General features: G+C 33.9%; 1 protein-coding gene across 3 annotated transcripts in view; it reads right to left on the bottom strand.

Annotated features, from left to right (window-relative positions):
* Positions 1-16,008, bottom strand: part of LOC132705205 (AF4/FMR2 family member lilli) — a 166,841-nt gene that overhangs the window by 66,888 nt on the left and 83,945 nt on the right. For all 3 annotated transcript variants that reach the window (XM_060675661.1, XM_060675662.1, XM_060675663.1), the window contains exons 5-7: positions 13,770-13,847; positions 9,605-9,700; positions 9,476-9,521 (exon numbers count right to left, since the gene is read on the bottom strand). In XM_060675661.1, coding sequence (XP_060531644.1) covers positions 9,476-9,521; positions 9,605-9,700; positions 13,770-13,847 — 220 coding nt within the window. The remainder of the gene's footprint in view (positions 1-9,475; positions 9,522-9,604; positions 9,701-13,769; positions 13,848-16,008) is intronic.

The following is a 16,008-nucleotide window of genomic DNA, read 5'->3' as shown; positions in this document are numbered from 1 at the left end:
TTAAATTCGTTCAACTTTAACTGAAAAAGTAAGGTAATTCAAAAGCTTCATGCATTTCGCGCATTTCAAATGCACAATGTCAAATTTCTTGATATCAAGGAATCTTTTTTATCAGTGTACTGAGAAAAAGGTCTATCGGTGGTAAGCTCCAATAAGTAGAGATTGTTCCCATTACAGTAAACAGTAAAAACACCGGAACATCCGCTGACGCGAGAGACTTCCGTCCAGGCGCGCGTAATCAATCTTTCAAATTATCGAAACGAAATTAAGAGAGCGGCTAAATTAAATGAAAACGAATATGTAGGGGTCCCCGATTGTGATCGCCGAATCACTCAAAACTACTTTTTACTTTTAATCAATATCGGAACGACCGGATCCGCGGGACTTACTCGCCCTTCGCAAAGGGGGAACGCATTCAAGCCGTTATTATTAAAACTATTTGCACGTCTGAAACGCTTTAATAATGGATCCTCCGGTTAATGTTTCGTATATCGGGTCCGAATCCGAATTTAATTACTCCGAAGTTATCAATCGACACAAATATATGGTCAAAATTTATTCAAATTTTCATAAATTCGGATTTTACACGAAATTAACCCTGCGCCGAGTTTAAGCGTACTATCGCCTTTCCGAAAATTGAGGTGTCTTTATTTAGGTACGTAGTTAGGTAATTCAAAGAATTATAACTTCGTGTTATACGCGCTGGTGTCGATTTTATGATGTCTCACGGCGTTGCCACATTGCATATCGAGAACAATCCGACGTAGGTATTTACGCCAAACGTTGGAGTTTGTACTCAATTCGCAGCGTCATATTTTTCACGAATAAACAGCGGATGACTGGTATTTGATTATCCAATCGGATAATTTTATACACCACCGGCTGTTCCAACTAATCTTTACCGCTAAATACCGCAATTTTCCAAACGCTCGGCAAAAAGCCTCGACCACGCAAAACATTTCAAAACGGCCGAAAACGGTAAAATTGAAATTGGCCAGAGCGGCGCGTCTCGGCAACGATGTCAGATTTTTCGCGGAAATTCGAGAAACCGCAAAAACTACGCAAAACGATAAAAAAAATTACCTAATGTTCGATTATTGCGTGTTGCACAAGCGAACGTTGTTTACAAAACATCAATTCGCGTGGTTGCTCCTCCTCCTCGTTTCGAGTCACTTTTATTAATAACAACCGACAGTCCGCGAAAATGGGTAAAAGCGGCAACGTCGTCACGCGAGCTTGCCGCGCGCCATGTGTTTTCTCGACGTTTATACACACCGGGCACACACGCACACACACAAAACAAAGACTTTATCAAACACAAACGCGCGGAAACGAATCAAAATCGGCCGCGACACCTCGAGTTACATATTGCGCGGTAATATCGATTGAACGGTAGCGGAAAACTGTCATTTCGCGATCCTCCCAAGGTCCGGAATGTTTACTTCCAACGTCCACCATTACGTAAGCCTACGAGGGCACGTCTGCCTACCGTGGCTCGCTTGTTGAATATCGAAGGGAAGGCGATGTGCTGTTGCGGACAACTGCAGTAGTGTGCCGTGGGTTTCGTGCACTTGGTCGCATACTACTTTGGCACATTGTTGTCAGATGGCAGATTTGACTTGTCGACTAATACGGCGTTCTTTTTTCTCTCGCTCTCCCTCTCGCTCGCCCGTTCCGAGTTTAACGAGCTTTTTTTTCTGCAAGCGATCCGCCGCCGCTGTAGTTGGCAAGTTTGTTGTTCTAGTTTGATGGTAATTTAATCCGATTCGCGACGATTAAGTCTACATTTTATTTGTTTATTTATATTTCGCGGGGTATATGCTGATTAAATTGTCCGCGCTGCTAGTACGACAACACCAGACAGGTATTAATAATAATAACAATAATAAAGAACTTAATCATAAACAATGTATCGTCTGTCTCAATCTTCATCGCCCTGGCTTTTGACCGCAATTATGGACAGAACATTAGGGATGGACTCCCAAAGGTTTTGTTAATAATAAAAAAAAATTGTTTATTTAGGAGGGTATAATCTTATTAAATTACGCTAAGAAAAAACAATGACATGAAATATATACAATAAATTCACAGCTAGTAATATCTAATCATAATTATATTTTTATTATGGAGGTCTAAATCTAATTCTGTTTTACTATCAGAGTCGACATTGAGATTAATTATAATATGATTTATGTCGTTTGGTATAGGAATGTCAGAGTCCTCAATTTTATAATGTGTTGTACGGAATTTTTCCAGCTCTCAATTGGTATTTATCAATTTATAACACTGAAACTGAAAGTATGCTCCCTGAGGTTAAAGATGCAATGATTGGAGGAAGAGGTAAAACAGGATGTCCAGCCTGTTAAGCCAAATTATGGCATACATACTGTTTTATTGCATATGAATTCAGGACTTCCCAAAATTGCGCTTTTTGTAACTGAATTCAAAATAAATATGATTTTCTTACAAATATTCCTGGATTTCATTTTTTGAACTTGTTGAGACTGGTGCTTTGAGCAGCAGACGGCTGTTGTAGCTTGCATTATCCATGATAATAACACTGTTATTAGGAAAATTTTTCAAAAGATTGTCTTGGAACCAATTTTCAAAAAGTTCCGCACTTGTATCCCCATGATAATCTAAGCTTCAATTCTTAATAATCTTTGCAGACAATAGCCAAGCGGTTTAGGATCCAGCGGCTGGATCAGCTGTCTACTCTATATTTTTTAATTTCTTGAAGGTAATTAAATCTCCAAGTGCGAAATCTGCCTAATTACTACTTTTGTATATATTGCTATATTACTAAAATCCCGTTTTATATTTATATTGGTTTTACCTTTTTCTAGCTCCTTTTTCCGTTTATCCAATGTAGAAACAACTTCGCTTTGATAAAGACAAAATAATTTTCCTTTTTATTAGATCCTGATAACACAACCGGTTTTGTATCAAGCAACAAATGATTTCAACGTGACATTGTTATATTCTCGTAAAATAAATAACTTTTTCCTTTTTCGAAATGCACAGTAAAAACGATTATTCTACGCTTCCACAAATGGACAACACTCAAGAAATATATAAGTAAGGAAAGGAAGAAATATACCTGCTCCATCCCTGCCTTCTCACTCAAGTAAGGATAAAGTTTTTTGTTAATGGCTTTACCCAATAGCAATATGTAATAACATCGTTAAAGTTTTATTGGAAAGCCAACACGATGAAGATTGAGAAGGACTATAACATTATAAAAATATGATTTTATCAAAAAGGCGAGATTCATTCTCCTAATGCTATGTTTTTGGAGGAGTAGTTTTACATCATACAAGGCAAAACAAAAACAAAGATAAAGTCAAGTCATAGCAATCGTGCAGTTACGTCACAGCATGATATCTTTATCCAGTTCATTACCAGATGTCGTAAATTCGCACAGGAATTTTGTTTGTCAGCTTTGAAACACATGTCAAAAGCAGCGTCAAGATAGAAATTTTTAAATTTGGCAGATAATTAAATCGTTTCAAAATACCCAAACGATTTGGTGAAAAAGGGCAAGCCCTTATTTCAAAACTTGTGTATTATTTCACGATAGGTTATTACACAATAGGTTCCATCAATCTCGTAACATCTGATGCTGTACTTCATTTAGACTAAAGCACATTCTCAAGTAAAATAGTAATACTTTCTGATGGAGTCCTCAGGTTTTCAGGTTTCATCAGAAAAATGGAAGGACTATCGTAGGAGCACAGAGCGTCTGATAAGTGAGACTTGGGAAAGGGAAAAGTTGATCGATACATCTAATATTCTCCCCGTTGTTATCGATATGCATGAATCAGACTCGGAGAAAGATATTTTTTTCGATGATGAGTAGTTTTTGTTTCCCTTCTTTGCTCTTGGCGTTATGGGTTTTCGTGGTTTTGGTAGTTGCAGGAGTGGGAGTCTTTCAAAAACAAAACTATCTAATTGATATTTATTTTCTTCCATATATTTGATGTGCTTTACTTTGTCCGTTCGTATAAATTCGCCACTGCCATAATCTCATTATAACAAAATATGCGTTTCTAATAGGTTCTACAATTTATAACACGATGACTAACGTCCATGTTGCAAAAACCTTTACAAAATAACATTTTAATTTGGTTTTTAGGATTGCATATCCGAACGTACCTACTTTAAACATACAGATCATTTTTGATTAGGTCGCTACACGTGACGGAATTGCACAACTACTGGAGTTTATGGTCCTGTGCATGAATCTGCTTCGATTGTTCCCTGAGACATCTGCCGAATTAAAACATAACCTCACTTTCGGTAGCCGGATAAAAGCCATTAACATAGTTTGAGTTGGACTTATTTTTCCCGATTTCTTATGTTCTAGTGCAATTATGGTTTCCATGGTTCGTTAATGTTGTAATTTTGTAAGCAAAAAATACTATTTCGTTGATCAAAGGAAAAAAATGTTTACCTCGCTTCTTGGTCGGATCAGTGAATCAAATGTAGATTCGTTCTACAGAATGTCGAACGAAATATTGAGAGAAATATTGAGAACTATTGAGGCTTTCTGTTATTGTTATGAAAATAAAAAAGAAAAATTAAGGAGCCAACACGACTAACTAAAGATACGCAGACATTATTGAATGTCACTACTATCTCCAACAGAACAAAACGGCAGTCAATGTAACTACTTAATATGCCCAATACATCTAATCATTGCGCGGTGAGTTGTACTTTTAATAATATTAGTATCTTTTAAATTTTTAATGATATTTCATAGATTTGCTATTATTATTGAATTAGCGAGATGATCAACTTTGTTAATAGTAATTTGAACCTCCAGCTCTGTAGCTCACCCCTGTGATTAGAGAAATAATGCTTTTAGGAGATAACGCTTATGCTAAGTTTAAGCTTACAAGACACTCTGCTCATTGAGATTCTTACAAAAATCTTCTAAGCTACACTCAGCAATCTATAAAGCGTGAGCAAAAAACTTTTATGGATCTTATTCTGAAAAAAAAAATCTCATAAGATATCTAGGAATAATAAACAAAGAAAATAACGCTTTACCATGTCGCACCTGATCAATATTGAACAAATCAACCATAACTTTATTTTTACGCCTTGTGTTCCTAAAACTTCAACTTTTTAATAAATATAATAACCATAAATTAAATACCAATTTAACAAAAAGTTTTAATGAGGTTAGCCAGGCTGATATTAAAAATGTTTGACTTCTATAAAAACTAAGGCCACTGGATCTGACAATCTATCCTACATATGATTATTATTGCATCAATCTTATAATAATTAGTCAATCATCTAATACACATCATAAAAATGTGCATTCTTGGAAGGACGCCAATGGGATTCCACTTCTAAAAATTTCGAATCCCACTGATATATCACAGTTAAGATCAATCTTACCTACTCCATCTAAGGTTTAAGAAAGAATTATGCATCCACAAATGAGTACTTAATATTTAAGAACAAGATCATTCCGGATCACAATGCGATTTTCGTAAATCTTTTGGAACTGTTTCTGTTCTTACAAAAATAACTGCTTCCAAGATTTAATTCAACTTGACACAACACTTTATTTCGATCACTGTGACGAAGCAAAAAATCTAGTGCTATGGATGGATAATCACACACGATTCAAAAAATATGTCTATTGGCTCTGTCAATAATCGCATGGATTACTTAAGAAAGTCTATCCAAATCGTGAAATAATGGATTCTAACCAAAAATTATCTCTATGTGAGTCAATAATATCCAGGTTACCATATGATGATTTAGTTTATGGTCCGGCTTTAACTGCAAGGGATAAAGACAGATTCCAGAAAGTTCAGAATGCCTGCTTCAGATTTTCTTACAATATGACAATATCAGGCACTTGATACGCAGACAAAAACGACTAGAGCTTTAATTTTTGCTTAAATCTAAAAAAAATCTTTTAAGTACCTAAATTCAAAGATCTTTTTCATCTAAATCTCCTAAATTGATCAACAAACTACAAAAAAGTTTGAAAAATATTTATTTTTGATAATCAGAACGATTTTGTATTATAATGATATGGCTTGTATAAGAACTGCCAATATTTCTTGATTGTTTAAATTGATATCCATGTATTTATCTTTTCATTTTCTTTGTATAAAAAAGGTTAAGTTTAAAGCAGCCCTTTGGCTAATACTTTGCCAATTATTCTTTTTTTGTAGCATAATAAAGATTCAATAATAATAATAATAATAATAGTTTCTTGAATTCCCACGTTGCTCAAAACTTCCAAAGGGTCCTTCCTTGTTGCTATTTGAAATTGTGCATTTTTCGCAACTGATATTTTCATAGGTGTGGTTACATTTGGGAAATAAGTACTTATCAGATCACAATCTGAGGCACCAGAATCCAAAAAGAATGTAATTTTCTTCTTATATATATAAACTGATTATTATGGGACACAACAATTTCTTTATTAAATCTACAGTTTGAAGATCTAAAGTCAAGATATAGCATTAGTTATGTCTTGTATTTGGAGTCGTAAGGTCAGAATTTCAATATCGGTTAAGATAATGAATGAAGGCTCATTATCTGAAACCTGTAATGTGGAGGAAGATGATACACCTAGCTAGAAGACCTCCTAAGTAGCCATTGTTTTTCACACTTAGGCAAGAAGATAAGTCATCCGCACCCGATACATTATCCGAAGAACTTAATGATTTTACAGGTCTTGATCATTTGTCAGGCCTTGTTTGCCCCAAGTTGTAAAGTAATTTTACATGGGGTTACAGTTCTTTCTAAATGTATGTGTGTGTGTATGTGCTGTGTGTATTAAACTTATTTAGTTGTTAAATTTTCCTAATCATATAAGATGAAACCAAACACCGCATATATAGCTATAATTACATTGTTCGAATATAGCGCGCCATCCAAAGTCTCAAAAATCGGTTAAATAACATTTTACATCGTAGCTAAACTTGAAAAACGATTACTGGAAAATTAAGCGACTCAATTTTTTGGAACTGGGAATATAAATTGATTGCACAAATTGTTCGTGTTCTCGGAATATCAGTCGATGGGTTCGCGGAATCTTCCGGTCGTCCCGAACCCAATTTGATTAAATAATTTTCCGGGATTTTCGAGTGGTTTTCTTGAACTGATTCAATTAAATGCACCGGTCATAGCCGATTATTTTGTAGAATTGTCGAGAGAATATTTCCACGTTTTCGAACATAAAACAACATGTTCGTATAGTAAACCTCTGGCAATTAATTGCAAGAAAACAAAGTATATTATAAATTATAAGTACTTCGTGTTGTTTAGCTGCATCTCTAATAATTGGTTATATTTTTATATATCACTGTGGATATGACTACAGCATTATTCTGCTTTACTTTTCACGATTGATTTGTTATGTTATGAAATTCAGTGTGTGGTATATATTTATGCCCGTTTTATTACCCTAAACGAGCCCTAACAAATAACTATACACGGTCAGTCAACGATAGAGTAAAGCTCATGATCTTATTGGTTCCAAATGTTATGAGCAAATGGTAAATACAAAAGTTTTAAAGATTATTTGGCTGCACAATTTAAAATTATTTTAAAGTATATAGGTGACTCAAAAAGCGTGACGAATAAAACCTAAATTTTTTTAAATTTTATTTTAAATACCATTTAAAATTCTTCAACTTTTTATTATTAATAATAATACCTAAATCCAATAGTTTTTCCAATATTTTAATTTTCCTAAAAAGTACTAGCTTTCACACTTGCAAAAAAATTATTGTTTTATTTTTATATTTGATATCGTTATTCGAAGATGACGAAAAAGATATATACAATGCAATTTGAATTAGATGCTACAGGGTGTTAAATTAAATATTTATTTTTTCTGAAAGATCGAACAAATGCCTACAACTTTTAATAAGTATGTCATATACCTATTTTTAATACTTTGCAATGTATTTGAACTTTTCCAATACATACCCTTCTTTCAGTCTAAGACTATTGCTATAACATTAGTTGGCCATGACAAAATGACATTTTTACCTCACAACTGAGCAAAAAAACATTTATTGTGGTGTGAGTAAATTAAAAAAAAACTAAGTATTAGATCAGAATATTGCATTAATTGATCTGATTATATACCGGGCGAGGCGGAACAACATACTTTGTTGGCAGTAAGAATTTACAAGGCGAGGTACCTTAATATATGTATACCAACTAGACAATCTCTTCAGTGTTGGTTTGATGCTAGTGGTAGTATTAAACGCGAAAAACGGAAAGTGGTAAACCGGAATGCTATCAATGAGGAAAATGAATTGAAAATTTTACTTCAAATTGAAGATAATCCCCAAGTCAGTAGCACTCAATTAACGAGCTGATGTGATCCCAATCTACCGCTAATCTCACCACTAGAAAACAAATATCATCCCTTCCATATGGAACTACATCAAGCACTTCTAGACCGTGGGTAAACTTCTGCACCGTTATAAATGAAGCGATAAAGGCCGATCCAAATTTAATGTCTAAAATAATGTTTTCCGATAAAGCTACTTTTGCCTCAAGTTCTTCATGGATAGGTAGAAGTTTCTTTTTGTAGGGAGAGACGCAGGGGAATAACACCGTTTATGCTAAAGAACTTTCAAGAAAATATACGAAGTAGGACATTTTAATAATATATAATAATAATTAAAAATAAGATAAATTAATTGTAGTAATAGGTATTTAATATTATTTACTTTTTCTGTATTTTTAAAATTTGGCAGTTATTTTCACCAACATCGCTGTTGCTTTATCTACGGCCTCAACAAAGTTCTTTCTCCTATTCATTTTTCAATCTTAACAGAACCTTGTATATACGGCGAGCCATTTGAGAAAATCGTGATTTTTCATTTAAAATGAAAATCCTGTAGTATCTAATTCAAACTCCTTTGCATATATCTTTTACGTCACCTTCGAATAACGCTAATATCAAATATGTGTGTTCTACCTTCAAAAATAATGGCGCTATAGTATTTTTTTTGCAAGTGTGAAAACTAGTATTTAAAAAAACCTATTAGGTTTAGGTATGTATTATCATTAATAAAAAAGAATTTCATAACGAATTCAAAAAAAATTAAAATAGGGTATTCACCCTGTATACTATACAATTGTCTTAATTTGCGCATCCTAACAATCCATACAAGTTTTGTATTCACAATTTCCTCATAACTTTTAAAACCAATGAGGTAACGAATTTTACTCTATAGTCGACTCACCCTGTATATTTATTTTTGGTACACCGCTGTTTGCAAAATGTTAACTGTGACAAACAACAAGAGTCATTTTACCGGCACATCCGCAGTAATTTTTGATCAAATTTAAATACGCACAAACTGCTTTATTTAAATTTAGTAAAAAAAAAAAACACATTATACCGACACACCGTCGCAACATTTATAAACCGGTATTTAGGTTTGGTAGACTTTGTCAAAATACTGAAACCACTTACTTCTTGTCGTCGTCGGAGGCGGCTGCTGGCTTGTCGGCTCTGGCAACTGAAAAAGAATTTACGACCCTTAAGATCATGATTTGTGACCGAAGCCCATTTGTCTTTTTTTTGCTGCGGAACGCCACGTACCTTCGCGAGCACCGGGTTGTATTGATATTTACTATCCAATTCTATCCTGGGTGTCGCCGCGATCGCCGTCAGCGGAGCCGTGGGGACGATCATCTCCTGAAAAAAAAAAAAACGTTTATACACGCTTAAAAACATCCCTAAAATTCGACAAATTTCCAATTTTTTTAAGGAACGAAAGAATTAAAAAGCATTTGTTAATAACCAAAACTATCAAAACTTTTACGGTTTTAAGCTAGTATATTATCAATTGAGTGCCACTCTCAAAATCAGTACATCAGATCAGATCAAAACGTAATGCGGTTGTTGTAAAAACTTTCCCAAAACTCAGCGTTTTTAAAAAGTTACATCATTTTTAAATTAGTAAGTAAAGTAATGGCTAATAACTTTATGTAAAACAACCTACACAAAACGTAACATGAATCTCTTTAGCGAATATTCGTGAGGCAATCAATTTTTTAGTAGACAAACGATGTAGCGCAGAAAGTCCTAATAGCAATACCTATAGCTGTTTTTTTTTAATTAAAATCGAAAGCTGGAAATTTCAATTTTCCATTGTGTTGCAGGAAGTATCAAAACAACTCTTTTACTGAACTCATGGATATGCAACTTTGCCCTAATTCGAGCTGCAAATCTTACCGTTTCCGAGATGCCAATAAATAATGATCATTAATATTTATAGTTGCAGATTTTAACTAAACGTCATTATCGTCAAATTATTTAAACGTGCTTTAAAAAAAAATTAAACGATATAAAAAAAACAATTTCAAAGTGACATCCATTTTTATAATTCCATTTGAATTATTTTGAAGTTTTCGGAACGTTAACGTTGTAAAGCGGTTTTAAAGAGAACTAACTGTCTTAAAAAAAAATACAGACAAAAATAAAATTTAAAATTAAAAAAAAATCTAATTTAGATAGTACACTCGATACGACGGATACGATACGATACGACCCTCGACGGACTTTGGCCTATATACGAGATGTGTTCAAAAAGTAAGGCGACTTTCAAGTTTTATCAAAAAGTGTTTATTTATTAATCAAAATTGATGTTGTCCCTTTCAAAGCAATCCAACGTTTTTTTCCAATCCTCGAAGCACTTTCTGGTATGGCCTTGAGTTCTTCCAACGATTTTTTATTTTTTTATCTCCTCAATCGTTCCAAACCTCCTTCCTTTCGTGGGTATTTTGAGTTTTGGAAATAGAAAAAAGTCGCAGGGGGCCATATCCAGTGAATGTGGTGGCTGAGGCATGATTGTGGTTTTGTTTTGATCAAAAAATTTCACAAGCACTGATGAGTGTTCCAGTTTTCCCACAATTCCGGACGTTTTCATAGTATTGCTTCTCACAAACAGCGCATAACTACAAAGTAATACCCTTTATTGTCCGTGCGTCCTTGTGGGTAAGAACTCTTGATGTATTACGCCAAGATAATCAAAGAAAACAGTAAGCAAAACCTTGACATTTGCTCGAATTTGACGTTATTTTTTTGGTCTTGGCGATTCTGGGTTCTTCCATTGGGGCGACTAGGCTTTGGTTTCAACGACATAAGCATATACTCACAATTCTTAACCAGTTATAACCTTTTTGAGCATATCAGGATCATCATTGACGTCATTTAACAGCTCTTGAGCGATGCTCCTTCGACGGTTCTTTTGTTCAAAATTAAGCAAAATTAAGCGGAAAAAACGATTGCCGCCGTATGCAGCCACTTCTCTAATAGTGATTCGACGATTTTTCAACACCATTTGTTTCACTTCTTCAACACTTTCATTAGTTATTGATGTGTTGGGGTGTTCAGAGCGGGGCTTGTCATCGACGTCTCCTCGACCATCTTGGAACAGCTTGTACCACTTATAAACATATTTTTTCCGTTGTAAATATTTCAAGTCTCTTGCAGCACTATATCATATTTTTTACACAGAATTGTATGCATTGTTTGTGCTATTTCTTTTGACAGTTGAAAATCGCCGAGCACAAACAATACATCTAACGGCTTCTGTCTCACAAAAAAAGCAAACGTGCAAACTGCCTGAAACCAACATAAAAAAAGGAAAGATCGCAGATCGAATGTACGTAGACCGCCCAATTACAAATGTCACCTTACTTTTTGAACACACCTCGTATAAGAGAGTATTTAAAAACTAGTTGACATGTTTTCGTTTGCAATTTCATGCTATACCTCTTACATCAATTGCTTCTTAGAAATATCTAAATTTCAGCCTTAACTGGATTGGATTGTGAAAATGCGGTTTTATTTGTGTAAGTCCCACTGCCTATGATATTTTAATTTTAGTTATTGCAAATTATACTTTCTATATCGCATTTTTCCCATGAAACATCATATCGGTAAATATATTTTTAAAATGTAGTTCACGACATTTTTCAGTTGTTATTATCACAGCTCACTAGACGAATGCCATCATTTTCAAATGTTTAGAAAAATATCGAGACATTTTTTACAAAAAAAAATAACAAATTTAAAATCTTGAATAAAATTTTGTTAGATATTGTAAACTCTGCAGAATGTTTTATTTCTTTTTATTTTTATAGGTCGGTGGATAATTAAATTTTCAAACGTGACAGCATAAAAAAAACCTCATCTAGGCAGTTAAGATTTTCTAAACAATATACGAAGTAAGCGCAGCAAATATACCTTTAACACAAAAGTATTTACGCTAGGTAATAATTAACTTTATAAAATAATCCACTACTTAAGGTTGTCCTTGAAAGTTTTTTTTTTAGATTCAGCTTTCTTACCTGTTGGAAACGCGGCTATTAAGAAATTGCAGGGTTAAAAACTACTTTAAAGAAAAATGAGACCATAGAGACCCTAAAATCACCAGTTATTTATTATACGCCAGGAAATAAGAGCGCAAAGTTTATTATTCACAAAGTAGCGATCGTTTCAAGTCAGAGGTTTACGGGTGATGACCATAAAAAAAATGGGTGGTTGGAGGACAGTTTCAAATTTATTCAAAACAACGCACATAAGTGAAAAAAGTAGTGAAGGTAACGACTAACTAACTAAGTAAACACCAGCGATCTCAATGATTAAGTGGTCTGGTTCACCATCACGTTTTGATCTTCGGCTTATACAAATATCAATAAACTTTGATCTCGACCGTCTAAACACACACATCTTTAAGAGTAATATTCTCACGAGTTTGATGGGTGACGAGTGTCTGAAGAAGTTCACCAATGAGTTGCATACTATACTCTTTCTGCGACTATTAGTTTTGGTGACGTAGCCTTCAGATATGACAAACGTTAAAAAACCCATGACTAAAGTACCGGAAATATCAGAGATGGTTAACGTCAGTCATTACCAAAGCTGATGTTTTAAGAACGACCTTTAAAATAAGACGTTGAAATGATAGACTGTAAGCAATCGGTGAGTCCTGACGGTAATATTTCATTTATACGTTTTTATAGGCGTATTTGATACGGAAAAAGCGACAAATTAAAAGAACTACAATTCGAGAAAAAAAAAGATTGGTTTGTTCCAGCAAAAAACACAAAGGTGAATCTTAATTAAATAGTTTTCGATAAGTGTAAGAACGTTTAGACATACCATAAAATGGACTGGCAAGTTTTTATAATTTTATTTAATTTAAGTTAAAAACGCATTCGAACAGTAGTAGCATTTATTTATTAATTTCTTCATGCAGTTCTAATAATATAATCTCTACTGCAGCAGATAATTTAATTAAGGTTTTTTTAAAGCCGACTTGGTTATTCTGGTAAAGAAAGTTTCCATGAAAAGTGTCTGGCGAAGCTTCTTAAACTTTTAATTTTATTATTATTTATTAATCCTAAATAATATCTATGCACCAACCTTGTATGAATTTCTGGACCATTTCTATCTATTCTACATATTTGTACTATATTTTAAACATTAAACATTAAAATAATATAAAGTAATTAACATATTTTTTATCCTTTTTCACCTATGCACATGATATTATGAATATTCGGATATGTTGCTTAAAATCACCCTTCCGTAAGCTTGGTCCGTGAATAATTGGATATTTTAGAGTAGGGTGTTCAAAAAGAAATTTTTTTACAATTTTTTTATTACTGCCCAACCTTATTTTTTGTTTGCCGACACCGCAACCAATGTTAAAAAATCGTTCGCTTAGGTATCCCACAAAAGCGTTATCACTCACCTTGAAAATATTGTCGACGTCGGCCACGGGGGTTGCGGAGGGTAAAGAATCCCTTTCGCCGACAGCGTTACCTTGATTCTAAAATAGAGATACAAAAAAGGTTCATTCCGAACAAGTCGATACCATAAAAATTGACGTTCCCTTTGTCAAATTTTATCATATTTTATTAAAAGAACACAATATATAATGCGGAAAAAATATATCATTAACAGTGCAGAACCAAATTCAGCACGGAGGCTCCTTTTGATTTCCCTAAAGGTTAGCGTTTTCAGTAAACGCTAATTGACAACTTTCGATCTTGTTTGTGGTATATCCGTCACTGCTAATACCAGACGCGTGTCGTACAGAACTAGCAAAACGAGTGTTAAATAAAAAATAAAATTTCACTGTCATTTTAAAGTGCAAAATATACAGCTTATTTTATTGATCCAAATTAACACAACTTACAATTCCACGTGACAGAAGAAACAAGGTTGTTTTACTATAATGATAAGATTCCGTAGACCAAATAAAAGAAGTTATGATTGTGACTGTTTATAACAGATATTCTCAAATCATTTTGGGCAAGACACCCCTTTTCCACCCCTCACACCCCCATCGCTAAAATACTTCAAACATCCAACGGCTAGTCTTTTTTAGGCATTGATACCAAACACTACAATTTTAACAAAATTATGCTTAACATCATTTTCTTATCAAAATTTAACAAAATAAATACAGATATAATTCAGTAAATTTCTATTGCCATTAATAATTTTTAATAAATATTACGTAAACTAGGTAATCATTTCTTGAGAAAAAAAAAACATTAAAATCGATAAGTAAAGTGATAGATGCTGACCCCCAGGGAACCGAATTCAAAACTATAAAAATAAAAATCCTGCTGATTGACCAGGTTCGAGATTTTGGGAAACTTTTGCTCAAAGTCATGAAAGATTAAATAGTTTCTGCATCCTCGTTATTATAAACAATTTCTGGAATAGCGAACAGTCAGCTTTATTTTAGTATTTTGACAAGCGAGCCGAATAGATTAACTTGGACCCTGATTCGGCGGTTTCCTAATTCCGTATTTCAGTTTTCAAGACCTACACACCTACAATTAACAAATAAAACTACAAATAGAACAATGATTTTGTAACAAATATTATTATTAAAAAAAGTACTATTTACAATACAATTTAATTTGTAAATTTCGGTCAAATAGTCGAATAGTCAGTGTAGAATTTTCACAATCCACTGTCTTTCTCCCTTTTTTCAAGGGAGTTTCAACGTGCCTGATTTTAAAATTTAAATTAGAATTTTTCATAGAAACTTCCACATGCTACTGTAATCCTATAACAAATCGCCCATCCTCAAAGAGACCTGCTTTCACAAAATTATAAGGATTGGCCTTCGAAGTTTAATTGAAACCATAAAGTACTGTAATACTTACTGTACTGTTTACAAATCTTTTGGATTCCTTCTGCGTCAATTATTTATAAATCAACTTTGCTGCCGTTTCGCCAATTCTTCGGTTGGTTTCTTCAAAGGTTAAACTTGATTTTATTTATTTATAAATAACCAATGCAGGAGGAATCTAGAAGATTTTTACGTAGCAGTAATGTCATGCCTTACTGGGTTTAATTCACGGCGGAAGGGAACAAATAGGTTTATTCAAACTTTTAATCTCCAGTAGTTCCTTTTTCAGCATATCTGTCTGAAATTGCTTCACATTTAAAGTACGTCACTGGAATCGTGCCTCTTTTTCCAAGAAGACGTTGGTATTTCTCGGATTTTTTTGAGTTGCATTATCCATGAATATAACAGACCTAGGAGGAATAGCCATTTGCTAGAATTAGTCTTTAAAAACATCAACATTCATGGTGTCATAATCGCGTGTCGCCACCCACAAATTATCCTGCCTTGTTTTACCAAAGGTAAACCTTCATTTATCCAAGCTTCGTCCAGATAATATATACTCCGATTTTACTTTCGAGACTGTCTAATTGTCTGCTCTCAAATATCTTCGTCGCTAGCAGATAATTCCGCCTCTCTCTATTTCTGAATTTTTCGTAAAGAACATTCATTACCTTCACAGTTTTCTACAACCACCGCGCTTCTCGCGTGTTGAGCTGTACTTCTGATGTTTGGATGCGATTAACTCTCCCTAAACAGTGCCATCATCGGGCAGGTTTCTTCGGCGACAAAAAATCTGATTCCCATTTTGATAGCTTTCGTGGCGGTGAAGAAAAAGTTATAT

This window comes from Cylas formicarius, unplaced genomic scaffold (assembly GCF_029955315.1).
Source record: "Cylas formicarius isolate icCylForm1 unplaced genomic scaffold, icCylForm1.1 PGA_scaffold_7__23_contigs__length_41026272, whole genome shotgun sequence".
NCBI classification, from domain to species: Eukaryota; Metazoa; Arthropoda; class Insecta; order Coleoptera; family Brentidae; genus Cylas; species Cylas formicarius.
The sequence above is the reverse complement of the archived record's forward strand: the minus strand, read 5'-3'. Positions and strand labels throughout refer to the sequence as shown.